Raw genomic sequence first — 18,636 nt, 5'->3', positions numbered from 1 at the left:
TATTCAGAAACGAGATTTAGCGCGATCAATGATTTCATGTCAAAATGAATACAATGTAATGTATTATACCTTAACATAAGGTAGTCAGACATAACGCCAAGTCTCGGAACTCTAAATACCCATAGATGGTACCCTCACAATGTGTTGTAAAGTAAGTTGTAAGTTTTAATTGTGGTCATGGACAAAAAAGTATATTGGTGGACAGCCAGTACGATCTGCATAATTCTAGGCTAACTTTTTCCTCCATAAAAATGAAATTATTTTAATAATTTTATGAAATACAAGGCAAGGACCAATTAACTAACTCCTGTCTCGGTATTTTTATCATCTTAATGGATAACAAATGAAGATAGTTACAATATTCCTAACACTTTATAAGTAGCTTATGTTGATGAAATTGAAAGAAAATACAAGACGTTAATCAATAATTTAGAACTTAAATAAAAACAAACAAACAACAAACGTATTTATTTATAGAGCCTTTTATTTGGTAATTTAACAATAAACAGATAATTTGACATCTCTATAATTCTAAAATAATTCTCTAAATAAAATCTCTAAAACAATTTTAATTTATTTCCGACCCAAACGTAGGATTCTCAAATTTCGTAGATGCGGGCTGATAATTTGGATTCTCGTGGCTTTCAAAATTTTCAGATAGCAATTTTTTCTCAAACTTCTCAACTTCTTGCTGATCTCTCCGTTTGGTTATGTATTTGTAGATTATACATATTAATATACCAAGTAATATTATACTGACTAAGACGATTCCTCCGAGCGCTGTAAACAGTATAAAGATGATATGCTAACAATAAAAATCACAATTATTATGTCCGACCTAAAAGGTTGTAGCGCCATTGGTATGTATGCGACATTTTCAAAGAACAAAGAAAGCGTTTTAACTAAAAATTTAGATAGTACTTACTTAAATGACTTTTAGCGCAGTTCAATTCCGATTGTATAATGACATCTATACCATACCGGTCTGAAGCATATCGATACACCATCTGCGTATAGCAACCAACATCCACACTAACGTCAGGGCATTTCGCCCAACTCTCCGTAATGTTGCTCACGACTTTAACGTTAAAGTGACTACAGTCACATTTCTTCTTTCTCAGGTGGCATAAAGCACATGACTCTAGGTGTTGGCATTGTAGAATGTGGCATGATGGGCATGGTGATATGTGACAATGCTGATTTTGTTCGTGGCGAGCGTCCCATTGTGATATTGGTTCGCATATGCACAATCCGCACTCACATTTTCCACGGTTATTGCATATCTGGAAAATTATTGCATTGCCGTATAAAAAAATATAACGTTATTAAAGTAGGTTTAAAGCAGTTTAAAATATGTTAACATCTAAAACTACTTAGTATTTTACAGTGAGCAAGTACATGTGTGCAGTGCCTGTTTTATTACTATTTAGATGAAAAAGTTGCAAGCAAATATATGAGACAAACTATGTAGACGTATCCAATCTGTGCGTTTATGTTATTTGATAATGCCTTTTTAACATAATATAAATGCTACTTTCAAGACTACCATTTACGAGGAGCTTTACCTAGTAATAAATGGTATTGTGCTGTGTATTTTGCGCACACAAACAACCTTAGTTTTGCCACTGTAAGATTTTGCATTATTATTTGGTACATTTTTTTGTGGTTCATACTTTGTCAAACGCTAGGTTAAGAAATCTAGCGTTTGAAACCCAAGAACCAAGGAATTGAGCTTAGCTAAACAAAACAAAACTCTTTGAGAGTTACCAAAATATTTAATAAATATATTGTAAAAGTCTTACGACATCTCCATCGGAACAGTGGCCTACAGAGGTGGGACACGAACAGTCAGGACGAGACCAACCGTCATTGCACCTACAGGTGCCACAATCGCATGTCCCTAAATTCGAACATATGAGCCCGTTTTCACCCCTCGGGCAGCTGTCTTCGTTACACTCACAAAATTTACCTTTGAACCTGAAATTAATAAAATCGAGGAAGAAATTAAAACTTTACCTATTTTATGAATTCTTCAGTTTATACTAATAGCTACACTCTGTACCGCTTAACACATGAATGTGGTCGGTACTGGTTTGCTTAATTAATGATTTTAATTACACTTTTGCGCCTTAACGTCAGAATAATCTGGAATGATTCAGTGCGTTGGTCATTTCTTGTATAAGTATGTAGCTTGATATATTTTCCTTAGTTACATTTTTGAATGCACGCATACATATTTGAAAACCAATGTATAAGTCAATCCTTTTACTGGCATTATTCGACATATTTAAAATATGTTATTTTATCTGACAATCACAACAAAATGAAACCATGAAAATCGGTCCAGCCGTTCTCGAGTTATTGTCTATTTCAGACAATATATCCAAATACATTTTGTATGGTTAAATATTTTCTTAATTATAAAAATATCTGAATCTATAAAATTATCATAGTTTTTCTTGTCAAACTACATTGAAAAAAGTGTTAATATTTAGGTACCTAGTGACAATTTGAGGAATATTTTAGATTTTCTCATGATATAGTCATAATTCAAAAATATATATTGTCTCTATGTAGAAACTCTCGGGCCGCCTGAAACGCCTGTTAATGCCAGGTAGATACTACCAGTGACCCCAGAAGCTTTCCTCGCTCAACGAATAATATCGTTATTCAGCGATGAATTGCTGGCAGCGTTCAAGGTCACACAGCCACAGGGACCAAACTTTTGAAATTCGTTTTAAAAAACGAAACAAAAAATGTCGAAATAAATAGGTACATGGGATTTAAGGTTAGGATAATATTCAATCGAATAACGGTCCCAGACCCACATAATTTATACATGACACAATTTATAAAAAGTTATATAAATGAAATATCAATTACCTTTCTTTACATATACATGATCCGCAGACACAATCACCTAATCCGTTACAAACTTTGTTAGAGCCCGGTTGACGGCAAGTGTCCATTCCCAAACTGACGATATTGCCTTTGCACTGACAGATATCCCCAGTACTGAAAAACATATTACAAGACTAATTAATTAATAAGTTTCTAATAATCGATAGTAGTTTCCCCACTTCAAGAGAAGTTGGTATAACTCTTGAGATTCAAATACTTATTGTTTATTTCTCCGACTAAATGACTTAGTGATAATGACCTATATTTATATTTGTCTTCCTATAGTTAACTTTACCTATTAAAAACAACAATTTTAGTTTTAATGTCTCGACTGTATATTTCATGTGCTTGAGAGACTGGCGACACTTGTTTATGAGTTAAATATCTTAGAACATTCCTTTTTAAATTCGATTTTATATGTGTAATAATAAAATAGTAAAACATAAAACTTTACTACGTTACATTGATAATTTTATGTTACCTTGTTGTTAGATGCATATCCTCCTTTAATAACTAAGCTGAGATAAACAAAACAAATACTGACCTGCCCTCGTTACATTCGCATATTCCGCATCTCTTAGTACCGCTAGACGAACACAAGCTTGAGTTTTCTTCGCGTTTACAACCACATGACTCAATCATTTCAACGTTTATTGTCAGTTCTTCCCTGATCCCTTCATTTACCAAACCTATGCTGATATTTTTATCAGGGAAATACTTTAACAGTTTTATAGTAGCTTTTATCTTTTTCTCTCCTCCCGGTCTCATTTTACACGGTGGTGAATTGGTGGTTCTTGAAATGCAATCCGGATTGAAAGATATATTAAAATAGTCCCGGTATTCTGAATTCATGTTGACTCTTAATTTCAATTGGCTCGTTATGTCCTAAAACAGATTTTAATTTGAAGCCTACACACGCTTGTATCGATCCGGTTTCTTGTAACCTTTTTATTTAGTCCCGTTCGCTGATTGGGAGTGGAGTACATTTCTACGTCTATTTTTTTTTTAATGTCAAGCCAAACTCACTGACCACTAATGCCGATAATGAAACACACTCTCGGATCTCTACATTGTATTCTGTTTTGTGAAACAGTAATTTCCCTTTTTTCTTACTCGTAGGTGAATAATTTCAAAAATAATTTAAATATGTTCTTACCTTATAAATACTTTTTAGAATGGTCGGCATACCATCTTCAACGTTCGGTTGCTCAAAACTTACGCATTTGGATCCTGACACGCCTTCAGTTAAAGTTTTGTAAATATTTTTATTGTCGTTATTAACAGCAAATATAACAGAAATCTCCTCATCAGCTGCTAGTTTATTTATAATACTTATAGATGGATAATCTAGTTCTAATTCTTTAGAATAATAACCACTGTCGCTGTGACATTTTCCGTCAAAAGGTTGGGAAATTCCTCCAAAACCACCATCACCTGCTGCGTGAAAGGTACTGTCTGTTAAAACTATGATTATTTTTCTCGACTCTTTTCTCCAGCCAACTAAATCATTACACACCATTACTTGTGCAAGCGCATCTAATGTTCCTTCTTGGGTATCATAGTTTAAACCGAACTCTGTACTATTTACTACATTTTGAAATTCTTTAAAGTCATGCGTCAGCTTCAAGCGATGTCTAAATGAGTACGCTAAACTACTGTTTATTAATCTGTAATAGTAAAATTACGTAAGTATTGAATAAAAATAAAAATATAGGTTAACCAGACACTTACGTTGTGTATGGTAGAGTGTTTTTATCCACGAAAGTTCCCATTCCTATTAGAACGTTAGTTGACATGCTCTTCATAGTTTTATAAATGTTTTCACTTTTGTCTCGTGTTTGATCTTTCATAGCTTTCATAGTTGTTGATCCGTCCATAAGAAAATACAAATCTACAGGGTAGTTATCGGCATTTTTAAATGAAAATTCAAAATTTTCTTGTTGACCTGGTCTAAGCTTGATTTTAACGCTTTGTGGTTTTATCTGAATAACATGACCAGCCTCTGAAGAAAATTTTTTATTTTGTCCAATTTCCATGGTACTATTCGGATTTATTGTGTTGCCAATACACCAATCCTTGGAGTCTATATATTTTTCTGCAGTCATACATCGAGGTCCATTATAATTGTCCTATAAAGAAAACATTATAAAAATCTCTATTTTCTTAAGTACGTTATATATTTCAAGAGTTATTTCTCTCTTAACATAGTTAGGTTGATGATAATGATATTTAATGTATTCAAGAGAAAGTGCTAGGAAAAATTATACACTCATCGGAACATTTAGATTCTTAATTCTTCTATGACTTTTATATTTTTTTGCCGCACTCGGTTGTTTGATTCAATATTTTTTCATAATTATACTGTAATCTAAGGGAACTCACCAAAGCACACCAAATACACTGATTAGCGTCTCTGATACACCCTTCGCAAGTTAAATGCTTTTCACATGAATAAGAGCATTTAATTGCATAGAAAACACAGAATATTAGTAGTATAATCTTCATTGCACAATAAAGCAATAGTGATTTGAACAAATTATTCTGAACTGAATACTAAATGTGATACGTGTCCTATACTTTATATTTTCCTTAATTAATAATTATTATTAGATTACATGTTACAATATTATTTTGTATTTATAGAAATGAATGATAAATAACTACGTTAAAGAATACTCATTTTGTAATATTACTAAGATTTAAGTTTATTTATGAAATTCTTATCCTTAATTATTCTATACTATAGGTATTTTTTTTAACTTAAGAAAAATAAGATAAGCGTTGTATCATTGGACATTTCACTTAAGTAATAAACATAATATTAAGGAATAGTATTTATAACAATAAAAAACTATTTTATTTATAGCTAGATATTTTCAAAACGGGAATTATAACTGTATGTAATTTGAATTGGAATATGCGAAATAATGACGCATACATTATGTTTATCTTCCCATAAGCCAATAATAATTCTAACATTTCCTTAACCAAGGCATACTTTATAGGATCACACATTATATCAGAACTTAGCAATGAAGGTCGTGTTTTTGATATGCCTTTATCTTAAGTTAAATTTAGTAGATTGTGAATCGAATTGTAAAAATTTTAAGACATGTAGTGGTTGTATAGGATACAATCTAGACAAATGTGTTTGGTGCTCTGCTGTAAGTACTATTAAACACTAGTGTCATATAAAGCTAGAATTACAAGTAAATATTTCTGTGCAATAGACATATCTACATGTTAACAATTATTATTATTTTTGCTCGTCAACATTTTTCACTTTGAGATACCAAATTAAAGAAATATCTAAATTGATATTTATTCATACCACAAGGTGCCGTGCCGTGTATGTACTTTATTAAAATTGATACATCTATTTATAAACGTTATCTTATTTTCAGAAAGAACACGATGATCGACGTTGCCAAACCTTAGAGTATGCTGAACAAAACAATGCTTGGTGCAAGGAAAATTACTATAATCCCCCACAGATCTCTAGTTTCAATATCGTTCAAAATGACACATTTAATGTTGGTTTAAATGGATCTAAAGTGGTACAATTTACTCCTCAAATATTACAAATAAAAGCACGTCTAAATGCATTAATTTCTTTCAAAATGAACTATAAACCTGCTAAAGATTATCCATTAGATATATACTATGTCATGGACTACTCTGCCACAATGAAGAAGCATACCAAAACACTTATTCAGCAAGCTTACAAAATATACGAAGAATTGACAAAATTGACAAATAATGTTCGTTTTGGTATTGGAAGCTATGTAGAAAAACCAGCGATGCCATTTGTGAAGTAAGTAATTTCAGAAAATAATCTAGCTTCACATAATATCCTGCCATACATCTTAGATAGACTAGAATTTTCGGTGGTTTACTGACCACACGTGCAGCATGTTAGTATTTATAATAATATTATAATTTTCAGTTTAGCTCTTGATAAATCATATTCCTTTAAAAACCATTTGTCGTTAACTGACAACGTGACACTTTTTATTAAAAATATTGGCGAACCAGACGGCTCCAACTATGATGACCCAGAAGCTGCCTTCGATGCTATAATGCAAGCAATGGTTTGTAAAGATAAAATAGATTGGCGAAACAATGCAAGGCGTATCATTGTTTTATGTACCGATGGTGTATATCATACTGCAGGAGATGGAAAATTCGTTGGAGCTATAAAGCCTAATGATATGAAATGTCATCTTGAAAATAATACCTATTCCGAATCACTAACGTATGACTATCCTTCAGTGAGTCAAATTAACAAAATTGCTACTGAAAGCAATATCAAGATAATATTCGCTGTGGACCCCAAAGTTCAAAGATCTTATGAAGCGTTAGAAAAGAAAATTATTGGCGCTAAATATGTTCCCTTAACCGGTAATATTGTCGATACGATAATAAACGAATATTTGGTAAGTAATTAAATCTGGTTTTTTTCATATCTTTACAATTTCACTTATCTCTATATATCTTGTAGGGGTTAGTAAGATCAGTGGTAATTGATTCAAATATACCGCCTCCTATTCAATTAGCGAAGATTGTACCCGATTGTACAAAGAGTGGTATTTGTCAAATCAAACACGAGCAATCTTTAGAAATGGAAGGCTTTTTAAAAATAAACTCATGTCCATCCAATGAGAAGAAAATGAAATATTCACTGGAAATAGGTCCAGTATCTTTGGATGAAAAATTGAGAATAGAACTAGAAATTGATTGTCATTGTGACTGTGAGGCCGAGGGAGAAATGAATTCAACTTTGTGCAGCGGCGCTGGTATATTACAATGTGGAGTATGTAAATGTAATGATGATAGGTAAGAATAAGGATAATGGATATTATTATACACACCTAAATACTTGTAACACTGGCTATGATACTAATTTTTTCTGATTTTAGATACGGCAGTATATGTGATTGTAAGGGAACAGACACAAATACAATTAATTTCGATAAATGTAAAGCAAATGTTGATGATGCAAACTACTGTAGTGGTCGTGGAATATGCAGGTGAAATTTTATTAATAAAACATATTATAGCCAATGCGCAGGAAATGTAATTTCGCATAATAATGACTAAGGCTACGCTAAAAATGAAACGTTTCTAAGACTCAAAATAGCCTCTTCGTGTTGAACCTGTAATCCTTTTTTTAAACCAAGAGTAGACCTTTTTTTCATTAATGTCTTAGGTGCGGTAAATGCGAAGAGTGCAAAAAGGGATTTTCTGGGGATTTCTGCCAATTTGACGACAATGCTTGTCCTCGACCAGGTGGCCTTCTATGCTCAGGGCATGGTAGATGTCAGTATGGTACTTGTTCATGTGACCCAAATTGGATTGGCGATGACTGCCGTTGCCCGGATGATGAACGTAGTTGTATGGCACCCATTTCCAACGAAGTAAGAGTAAATAACGTATTATTTATTATTTCAACATATACTGAATATATAACAACATAAAGTCGATATTTAAAGTGAAGAAAGATTGTGTGGATCTATAACTGGTAATAACGGAAGGTCTTTGTTCATTCAAGTGTTATTTTAGGTGTGTTCTGGAAGAGGACAGTGTAAGTGCGGAGAATGTGTCTGTCAACGACAGAATGGTACATCGGAAATATGCTCCGGAAAATTTTGCGACGATTGCGAAGAATTGACTCAGAAGCGTTGCAAAGAGCTAGAGGACTATGCCTTATGTAATTTCTATAATAACAAAACAAAGTGTGATGAAGAATACAATCAAACGACAACGGGTGTCATACTTGTTAATAAGACAGAAATGCACGCGCCTGGGCGTGAACATAAAGCAAAATGGTGTCACAAACTTTTAAAAGATGACAAAACATTAACCTTCCTATACTATTATCCGCTAGCATCTATTAACACATTGGAAGTTGTAATTCAGAATGAATTAGATGAACGAGCTAAAGCTGATGTTTGGGGTATGTTTTCTTCGCTATAAGCCTAATACGTAATTCGATTTCTCTACTCTTAATATCTAATTAAGCCTCATTGCAATCTTTCGTCTTTTTCTGTCAAACGTGTGCAGTTACGAAAAGAGGCAGATAATTACTTAGATAAAACGGACTTATTTAATATACTAGCGGACCCGACAAACGTTGTCCTGCATCATGTTTCAAGTGATTAGGATATTAAACAAGTTATGAAAATACCGAATGCAGCGCCATCTTCCGGGATGATTTGTCAATCTAAACGATCAACCCAAACGCATACAAAATCATTCAAATCAGTCAGCCATTTAAGAGAAATTTAGTGACATATACGTACAGTACAATTATATACATGTAAGCTAAACTGTTTAAATTAGATCAAACTGCATACGGTGTGCAAATTTGATAGAAATCGGTTCAGTAGTTTTGGAGTCCATAGCAGACAAACAACGTGACGCGTAATTTATATATATATATATTAAAACTAAGAAGTGAAGATGTTTCCAGTAAGTTCACATATATATTCGCTTGCGTTCTAATCCTACTAAAGGATCAAATACAATATCCTCCACTAGAAATCAACTATTTTGTGCTACATACATTTTTGTGTGCGTCGATATCCCAATTATTTATTTGGGATTAAAATTGTAATCGAATCTTATACAATATACCATTCCAGTTGCTGTGGGAACTGCAATTGGTGGTGTATTATTAATTGGTCTCCTCATGGTGATTGGTTGGAAGCTTCTCATTGACGCTCATGATAAAAGGGAGTACAATAAACTGATAAAGGAGTCTGCTGCGGCCGGTTACGATGTATCAAATCCATTGTATAGAACCCCGGAAGTAAATTTTACTAATCCAGCTTACGATCGAAAAAATTGATCAGAAATGGAACTACTATTATATCGGTAAGGAATCGTGAGGTGAACATCATTATTACTATTTCGGGCTCATGAATTGGAAAATATCAGTGCAGTTTTTAAGTCTTTTACTTTGTAAACTTTCAAGTCGATTCAAGTTAACTCACTTAAGTCAAAAGCGTATTAGATTTTGACATGCGAGTTCGATCGTTCGCGTAGTCTCGACTCTGAATCCTATCCTTTACAGAAACTCTTATTATAAATTATAAGAAAACAATTATGATTCGGAATGTTTTATACTAAATCGACACCCATATATAATATTAATACATTTATTAAGAACTTTTAAAATTTTTAATTACATTAAATAAGTATAAATAATATTGTAAAATTAATAAAAAATTAAATTTGGAAACACGAAATTTTTAAATTACACCTACATCTTCCATATCCCCCTTAAATCTTCATTTCTTATGTGTCTTCTTTGTCCGATCGTGGGACCGCCTCAAACGGATCGGATGTTCATCCTGCAAATGCTTTTTCTCCTTTCGTTCTCCTGCATCAAGCTTTGCTGACACTGCCTGAAACAGTAAAAACCGAGTTTTTATTACGGACGAAACAAAGGTATTCAACTACAACCCTTTTAAAAGATCAATGAACCGTGCAGATATCCAAGAGGTTATTACGGCACTGGGCAATTATTATTTTTTATTTTATTATTTTTAATATTTACACATTCCTTAGATTGTTAATTAGATATTATCTAAATACTACATTAATAAAGCAATATAAAAATAACATTCTTTGAATCGAAAACTAAAAAGGTATATATATAAGGTATTATTTATGCTTCTATAAATAGTTTTCTGGTAAACTCATAAACTGATTTAATAGTATTTTATTTTATTTGAAATTTTATTCGAAATGTATGGCGTAAATATTGTGCATAGGCAAGTTCTCCCAAAATGTGTGCGGTGCATATCAAAATAGTTAATTTTCTAATCATTCATTCATCCTCTTATAACAATTCATGATAATGGTTAGTACATCAATAGAAGTATTGATTTTATTAAATAATCTACAAACTTTATCATACCCTGTAAAAATGTCAATGTCGTACGTATGTAAATTTTGGGGTTTTTCAAAGAAGAAGAAGAGTTTATTTATTTCATCAATACAAACTAAAACAACACATTTTTCAATCAAATTCAGATCAGCCAAAATCACAACAACTCACTGGATGTAACAATAAAAGCCTTATTAGTGTTTCATTCTAAAGGAACGCAGTACGAAAACGTTTAATCATTTTTCATAGAAAAGCCTGGTTGATGGTTTAAAACTTTTTTGTTATTGCGGCTGAGTGATAAAACATACGAATCCTTTTCGGGAACAGTTGTATATGTCTGTAGACTGGTATCCCTGGAAGCGGCTGGCGTGTTTCTGCAAACTGCTTCGCGGACTTCCTCAAGACGACGCCTCTCTACAGCCACCTTACGATCTAATTCTGCAACTGAAAATCCTTTTTTTAGTATGTTAGAATGTTTCTTTCACGCGTTTCTGTTCCTCTCCTCTATGGAAGCGTGTATAATGACATCTTCGTTGAAAACATTTCAATGTAATGCACTCCACAATTCTTTATCCTCTTACCATATCCATCTACTTTAACGTCATCTAGGACTGTAAATTGGCACCATCCAAAAAATAATATAGCAGTCAAAGGTATATTAGTAAGCCGCAAAGACAGGTTTCTATAAAATGGCTTATCTTCTATAGTAAAAGATCTATCTATGATATAGATATAGGTATAGATGATATATGTATAAGTTGTATCGAATGTATAGAAATCAAAACTCTTCAGGTTTTGCCATCATTCGAAGTTTTAGGAAAAGACTAACCTACTATGATTTTTTGTTTGTCGCTGCTTATTCATTAATTCGTTTTCCAGAGAGTCGATGCGTTTCTGGAGAACCTCTTCCTCACTCAACATACATTTCCACATACGACACACTTTAAGGTGTAAAAAGGCTAACTCTTGCGCATCCAACGCTTGTAAAAAAATTCTTATTAACCACAACATTTTATATTATATTACCAAAATAACAACTGTCTCTTTGTAAAACACGAAAAACTATTAAACTTATTTTATACAAATTCTAGGGAGTCTGCGTGAGTCTGTACCATACAATATATACGTTGCACAAAGAGGTATATAATGCAATATAATTTACATTTTAATTACTGTTATTTACCCATAATTAGTACTTATCTTTTAGTAACTCGTGTATTAAACTATACACAATTGTTTCTTTATTTAAATAGTGTGTAACTCACCTCAACATTATTGTTAATAATTTTATTGGCGATATATTTGGTATAGGCTTGCTTGTTCAGCCATACGCCGTTGATCGACATCGACTTGTTCGAAAATAGTGCGAATTGTGTCAGATATATTCGTATCCAAAGTGCAAGTACAAGGTCCGTGTGAGCGAGGTTTAGGTTTCACATTAAAAGCCTCAATATTCGTCGTCGTAAGCGTTCTTGTGTCACTTCTCTTATGCCTCAGTTTTCTTGTGTCCGGGAATTTTGCGTTGAAATTTTATGTTGCGCCTTAACACTCAATCCGTATAAAACATCTTGTTTAATTAATATTACAAGAGTAATCGATCTTATTTTAGGAACTGTATTACGAAATAAATCATGAAGTTTACTGTAAATATGAATCTGAATAAGATTTACCTCCGTGGCTTCATTTTCACCTTGCAATTTCATTTTTAAAGATCTATTTTCCTTTTCTAATTGTTCAACTTTACGCATAGCTTCGATACTCATTGTTCTCAAGTTTTCAACCTCACTTTCGTGACTTTTTATAAAATCTTGAAGAGTCTCATCGTGTAAGCTTTGAATGCTTTCAACGCCTTGATTATGCTCATTTATTATATTCTTAATGTTATTGTCATATTGAGTTTTAACAGCTTCTATTTTCTTTTGGTAATATTTTTCAATACTTTCCAATGTATTAGTTAAATCTTTTATTTTATTTTTCATATTCATGTACGTTGTCTAAGCCTTTAGCCATTACACCACGCTCTATTGAATAGGACGACTGCCTGCTTTTCTCATTTTTGTTTACTTCCGAACCGAGTGCAAATGTTGCATTACCGAATGCAAATGTATTTCTATAATCCGATAAAGATTTTAATAGTGAGCTACAAGACCTAGATCCACTTTGATTGTTACCATCTTTAATAATATTATCACTATGACTCCTGTGAACACTGTTATTTTTAAAGTTTTTTAAATTAACTTCTTGTTGAACCAAAATATATTTTAAACCGTAATTAGAGTGCTTTGGACCTTTTTTGTTCTTACTTGCATTACTAGTGTCATTCGCAATATTTTCTTTTGATGACATACTTTTAATATCAAGGTTTGTAGTTTTTTGAAGTTTTCCTTTATTGTGCCTGTCAGCACTTAACTCAGTAGTAAACCTTTTGTTTTCACTTCTCGGCGGAGATGTTTTTAAGTTATCTTTTTTTCTCTTAACAACTTTTTTATTTTGATTGGTAGCAGTAATCTTATGTGAAGAATCCAGTTTATACGATAAGTCGTCTCGCATTTCACTAATTAAGTCAATTGGAGTAAAATATTTATGACTATCTACAAAACTAGAGAGGTCTTTAGCAGGAGAATTTGTAAGAACCGAAATATTGTCATACTCATCAGGCATTGTAATAGGCGAAGTGTAAATCGCCACAGTATACGAATCAATCAAAATCAAGCTTTGGCTTGGCACTGTCGTCATCTTGATAACTAAGTAATTCATTTTCTTTAGTTGTGCTTTCAAATATTTGATCATTTATAGTTACTTTTGTTACATCATTAAAAGTTCCAAGAATGGTAGAACGCAATGGATCTGGTAATGAAGACTTTGTATGTGGGTCAGATCTATTTATATCATTCTTCTTCTTCTTATCCGGTACACTGTTGACAGAGCGGTCGTGATCGCTATTTAGTAGTGGTAATCAAAGGAGCAGATGTGATGCGCTTCACGACGTTTCGCCATCGTTGCCTATTAGTGGTCATCCTACTACACTCATTGAGTGTACCTCCTACGGCAGACTTGATCTGGTCAGTCCAACGCGTAGGTGACCTTCCGCGCGGTCTAGTGCCTTCTATCTTCCCCTGGACGACAAGGCGTTCTATGGACTGAATACCACGCCGAGATACGTGTCCGAAGAATGTAAGGATGCGAGATTGTACTATTGAAAATAAACGCTGCTTAATACCGAGTTCTTGAAGTATCGAGACATTTGTACGAAACTCGGTCTACGAAACCCCAAGCATTCTCCTCCAGCACCACATTTCTAGAGCGTCTATTTTCTGTCTTTCCACATCTCGCAAGGTCCACGTTTCGGCCGCGTACAGAAATATGGGGAATATAAGAGTCTTCACGAGCCTGATCTTCGTGGCTTTTGTTATGGTCCTGTTTCTCCATATCTTTTGCATCTTGTCCATAGCCGTTCTTGTGATGCCCATACGTCGTTTGACCTCATCGATGCATCCGCCATTGTTTGAAATCTGAGCCCCAAGATAAATATAAGATTGGACTACGTTGCATTTCGCGATTTGAGTCACTTGAGGCGAATTATTTCTGGCACGGTCAACAATCATTACCTTGGTTTTGCTGCGATTTATCTTAAGTCCAAACTCATGGCTCACTCGTTCCATCCTTGACAGAAGCTCTTCCAAGTGTTGCGAACTGGATGCAAACAGAGTGGTGTCATCCGCGTAACGTAAGTTCGCAATCCGGTATCCACCAATTGTTACACCGTCTGTCCAGTCTTCCAAGGTGATGCGCATTATGAGTTCGGTGTACACGTTGAATAAGAGCGGCGATATTATGCACCCCTGGCGTACTCCGGCATTTGGATGGAAATCACCTGATAGGACATCATCTGTGCGAACCGAAGCTGTGCCCTCTTCATAAAGCTGTCTTAATAGGTGCACAAGATGTTTTGGTGTGCCCATATCTAGCAGGGTCTTCCACAATACCGGCCATCTTACCGAGTCGAAAGCTTTGGAGAAATCAACAAAGCAAATGAACATGGGTTTATTAAATTCTCTTGACTTCTCCATGATCTGTCGTAATATGAGTATTTGTTCCCGAGTGCCTTTTCCCTTCACAAAACCGGCCTGTTCTGGAGCGATCTCTTTATAAAGGTATGCTTTCAGGCGCTCGTTGAGAATATGTAACAATATTTTGCTAGCGTGTGATATCAGAGCAATGAGGCGGTAATTGTTACATTTCTTCGTTGAGCCTTTCTTGTGCAGGGGTGCAAATATGGTATGTGTCCATTCCGAAGGCCAAACTCCTGTCTGCCACACCTTATTACAGATGAGATGAAACATCTGGTCGCCACGTTCTACTAAGGCTTTAATTGTCTCTATAGGAATTGCATCTCTACCAGTTGCTTTTTTACTTTTCAGATGTTTTATGGCAGCTCTTACTTCGGACAGAAGGATGTCTGGTTCCAAATTATCTGGCTCTGGTTCTGTGTCTATAGACTGCCGCGACTGCGGATCCAGGAACAATGACTGGCAATAGCTCCTCCACGTTTCCGAGATTTTGTCGAGTTCTGTTACCACTTCATTTCTGTCGTTCTCGATAGCCCAGGTTTTAGCAGGTAGAGATTTTGTAATAAGACGAATTTTGTGGTAAAGATCTCTAGATTCGTGCTTCATAGCATGTTTTTCAAGTTCGTCACAAATGCTATGTAGGTGCGAATTATGGTCTCGCCTGCAGCAAGCTTGGATGTTAGCAGACAGTTGATTCAGTTCTCTTATGTCTGCTCCTGCGGCTTTCTTAAGGCGCCTCTCTTCTATAAGGGCAAGGGTACTCTCCGTCATCCAGTGTTGACGTTTGCGCGTTTCTGATCTCGGACTGGACTCCGTGACTGCATTTTGGATGAGTTGTTTAGCCTTATTCCATAACGTGTCTGGTGTAGGTTCGTTGTGGTTCATAACTGTCCAATCCTTCCAACTCCGCTCAATGGCTGTATTGAATTTCTCGATATCTGCTACTTCAATCCGTCTTGTCTTTTTGAAGGATCGAGCGGCTTTGAGCTTCAACCTCATCTTTGCGATAACGAGTTCATGATCAGAACCACAATCAGCCCCAGGAAGTGTGTGGGCATTAAGAATAGAGGTGCGCCAACGTGATCTTATCAATATGTAATCGATCTGGTTTTTGGTACCTCCTCCAGGTGATGTCCAGGTGAACAGTCACACATTTACTGTACTGGGCAGAGTTTGCGCCAATTTTTGAGTTGAAATCACCCATTATTATAAGTAACTCTCTATTGGGGATTTTAGCAATTGTTGCTTGTAAATCTTGGTAGAAACTCTCCAGTACGAGGGGTAGAGCTTCACTGGTGGGGGCATATGCCTGTATTAGATTGATGTTTACAGGTGACGCTTTGAGCTTCATTGACATAATGCGGTCGCTAACTGCCTCATACCCCATTACACTGTTATTCGTATGCTTAGGAATAATAATTGCTACTCCGTTACGGCTACTGTCATCGCTACTGGAAAAGTAGACGGCATGGGCGTCGGTAGAGAAATGCCCGTTGCCTCTCCAGTGTGTTTCTGTTAGACCGCAAATGGATAAACCACATCTGGTGGCTTCTCTCTCCACGATATTAAATTTACCGGGTTTAAGCAACCCACGAACATTCCACGTGCCTATCTTCTGGATTTTTCGCAACTTTATGGAGTTTCCAGTAGCATTATTTCCACGTGAAGCCTGGTCTCTTACTCCATCATGGCCGGTAGTCCATTTCCCACCGCTCGCCCCGGACGCGGCGCGGCGCCGCTGGCTAAGCGGTTCGCATGGCAATCGTGATTCTTTTGTGACTACTTTCATAACGATTTTCTCGGGAGATTAGCTGCAGTGGTTTCCCGTTGCCTTCTGCGCCAGTTCTTTTAGGGGCTATTTGAACCCTAAGGCCGCTGTAGCCTCTTCTGACCTCTGGTCAGGAATGTGGTTATACCGCCACTGCTCGGTCGCCATTGCCTCGTCTGTTATCTAGCAGGGGGACCACGGTATAGGATTACCGCCGCGGATGATGTGTTGTCCGCGCGTGCAGGTGACGTTGACAGTTGGGGCCGGAAAGATGTTAACTCTGTTCTCCCCCATTACCCCCCATATATATTTATATCATAACTATCCTTATATATTCAGAATAAATTATTATCTGTCGATGGGCCTGAAAAGTCATATGTTTTAGGTTTATTTCCATATGCATATTCTTTACTGTCTTCATTTGATAGGTCAAAGGTCGATTCTCCACCCGCGCTTTTACTACTATATTCTGTATTATGTCTAAAATTTGAATGGGTATTATATATGTCTATAATTTTATGATAGGCTCCAATATCATTCATTATATTTACATTGGGTCCCGGAGAAACTTTCCCAGGAATTGCATCAACCTTATGGTAATTTTCATCGCTATTGTTGCCAGATATGATACATTGCTCTAATTTAGTTGGACTTATTTTTTTTATTTTATAATCTAAATACACTTTTTTTATGAAGTCTAGATTCGATGAAGTTAATAATAATTCATTATGATTAGAAAAATACGGTTTATATTTATTTGTAGATCCCGAGGCAGTCTTAGGACAACATTTGTAACATTTTTTTCAATAATACCATTATTAGGAATTGTGTTAACTTCTTTCTCAGTTTGTTTAAATAAATCAGTTTGACAAACTTCGTCAGTATGATTGACATCAGTTTGAGTAATCGTGGTTTTAAAAGGTTTATTGTTTATATCGTCAATGCACTTTCGTAAATAATTAACTTCCTTCGATTTTTTCTCTAAACTCTTGGAAATTATATCTATGTCTTCAATTTTCTTAGTATTATCTTCTGATGCAGATAAAACTTTTTCTTGCAGTTCTTTGATTTTACTTAATGAATTTTTATACATATCTTCCAAATTGTGTATTTCAGTCTCTAACTTAGTTACATACTTTTGCCTAACTTCATCTATTTTTCAAACATCAGTTTTTGATTAAGCAATTTGGCATCTAAATCTTTTATGATTTCTTGATCCTGTTCTATTTGCTCTCGTAACTTAGCCTCTAAAACAATTAACTGATTTTCCATTCTTTGTCTTTCTTTTATTGCTTCTTCTTTTTCTGCTAATATTTTTTGTTTTTCATTTTCTACAATTTTTTATGCTTCATCAGCTTTATTTAATAATAATTTTGATGAGTTCTGAACTGTGAGGAGTTTTTGTTCTAAGTTAGCACTCTTTGAATGCTTAGCTGCAATACATTGACAATACAACGAATAATATCGTTATACAGCGATGAATTGCTGGCAGTGTTCAAGGTACACAGCCACAGGGACCAAAAGGAAATTTATTTTAAAAAACGAAACGAAAAATAGTGAAAGAAATAGGTATATGGGATTTGAGATTAGGATAATATTCATTCGAATAACGGTCCCAGACCCACATAATTTACACATGACACAATTTAAAAAAAGTTATATAAATAAAATATCAATTACCTTTCTTTACATATACGTGATCCGCAGACACAATCATCTAATCCGTTACAAAACTTTGTTAGAGCCCGGTTGACGGCAAGTGTCCATTCCCAAACTGACGATATTGCCTTTGCACTGACAGATATCCCCAGTACTGAAAAATATATTACAAGACTAATTAATTAATAAGTTTCTAAGAATCGATAGTAGTTTCCCCACTTCAAGAGAAGTTGGTATAACTCTTGAGATTCAAATACTTATTGTTTATTTCTCCGACTAAATGACTTAGTGATAATGACCTATATTTATATTTGTCTTCCTATAGTTAACTTTACCTATTAAAA

The 18,636-nt window shown here is 34.7% G+C and overlaps 4 protein-coding genes across 7 annotated transcripts in view; 1 reads left to right on the top strand and 3 right to left on the bottom strand.

Moving 5' to 3' along the window:
* Window positions 1-518: 518 nt before the first annotated feature.
* LOC123709049 (integrin beta pat-3-like) lies at window positions 519-5,431 on the bottom strand. 2 transcript variants are annotated; one of them, XM_045660137.1, is made up of 9 exons: window positions 5,284-5,431; window positions 4,633-5,030; window positions 4,418-4,568; window positions 4,058-4,338; window positions 3,446-3,786; window positions 2,884-3,015; window positions 1,803-1,977; window positions 926-1,283; window positions 519-780 (listed from the first exon to the last, which is right to left on the bottom strand). In XM_045660137.1, the coding sequence occupies exons 4-9, from the start codon at window positions 4,085-4,087 to the stop codon at window positions 569-571; spliced, it is 1,248 nt and encodes a 415-aa protein (XP_045516093.1). In that variant the 5' UTR covers window positions 4,088-4,338; window positions 4,418-4,568; window positions 4,633-5,030; window positions 5,284-5,431; the 3' UTR covers window positions 519-568. The 2 variants fall into 2 exon arrangements, with proteins under 2 accessions (XP_045516093.1, XP_045516092.1); XM_045660136.1 differs by having other exon boundaries at window positions 4,058-4,568.
* A 486-nt stretch (window positions 5,432-5,917) lies between these two features.
* On the top strand, window positions 5,918-10,116 carry LOC123708818 (integrin beta-PS-like). Its single transcript, XM_045659729.1, has 8 exons — window positions 5,918-6,065; window positions 6,306-6,715; window positions 6,848-7,337; window positions 7,403-7,737; window positions 7,821-7,931; window positions 8,111-8,318; window positions 8,464-8,857; window positions 9,546-10,116. Exons 1-8 carry the CDS (start codon window positions 5,934-5,936, stop codon window positions 9,749-9,751), a joined length of 2,286 nt encoding a protein of 761 aa, XP_045515685.1. The 5' UTR covers window positions 5,918-5,933; the 3' UTR covers window positions 9,752-10,116.
* The window catches only part of LOC123708820 (integrin beta pat-3-like), a 10,843-nt gene continuing 2,227 nt past the window's right edge, over window positions 10,021-18,636 (bottom strand). Inside the window, exons 5-7 of one of the 2 annotated variants that reach the window (XR_006753658.1) lie at window positions 18,314-18,446; window positions 11,104-11,239; window positions 10,021-10,310 (exon numbers count right to left, since the gene is read on the bottom strand). Coding sequence is in view for 1 of the 2 variants with exons in the window: in XM_045659731.1 (XP_045515687.1) it covers window positions 18,359-18,446 (88 nt within the window). In the remaining variant the exon portion in view is untranslated. The remainder of the gene's footprint in view (window positions 10,311-11,103; window positions 11,240-18,313; window positions 18,447-18,636) is intronic. The other variant, XM_045659731.1, reaches the window with a different exon arrangement.
* LOC123708817 (uncharacterized protein PFB0765w-like) overlaps window positions 12,068-18,636 on the bottom strand; it is a 24,252-nt gene continuing 17,683 nt past the window's right edge. The window contains exon 19 of one of the 2 annotated variants that reach the window (XM_045659726.1): window positions 12,068-12,287. In XM_045659726.1, the coding sequence (XP_045515682.1) occupies window positions 12,083-12,287 (205 nt within the window). In that variant the 3' untranslated portion in view covers window positions 12,068-12,082. Of the gene's footprint in view, window positions 12,312-18,636 lie in introns of both variants that reach the window. The other variant, XM_045659727.1, reaches the window with a different exon arrangement.

Source organism: Pieris brassicae, chromosome 4 (assembly GCF_905147105.1).
Source record: "Pieris brassicae chromosome 4, ilPieBrab1.1, whole genome shotgun sequence".
Classification (NCBI taxonomy): domain Eukaryota; kingdom Metazoa; phylum Arthropoda; class Insecta; order Lepidoptera; family Pieridae; genus Pieris; species Pieris brassicae.
The sequence above is the reverse complement of the archived record's forward strand: the minus strand, read 5'-3'. Positions and strand labels throughout refer to the sequence as shown.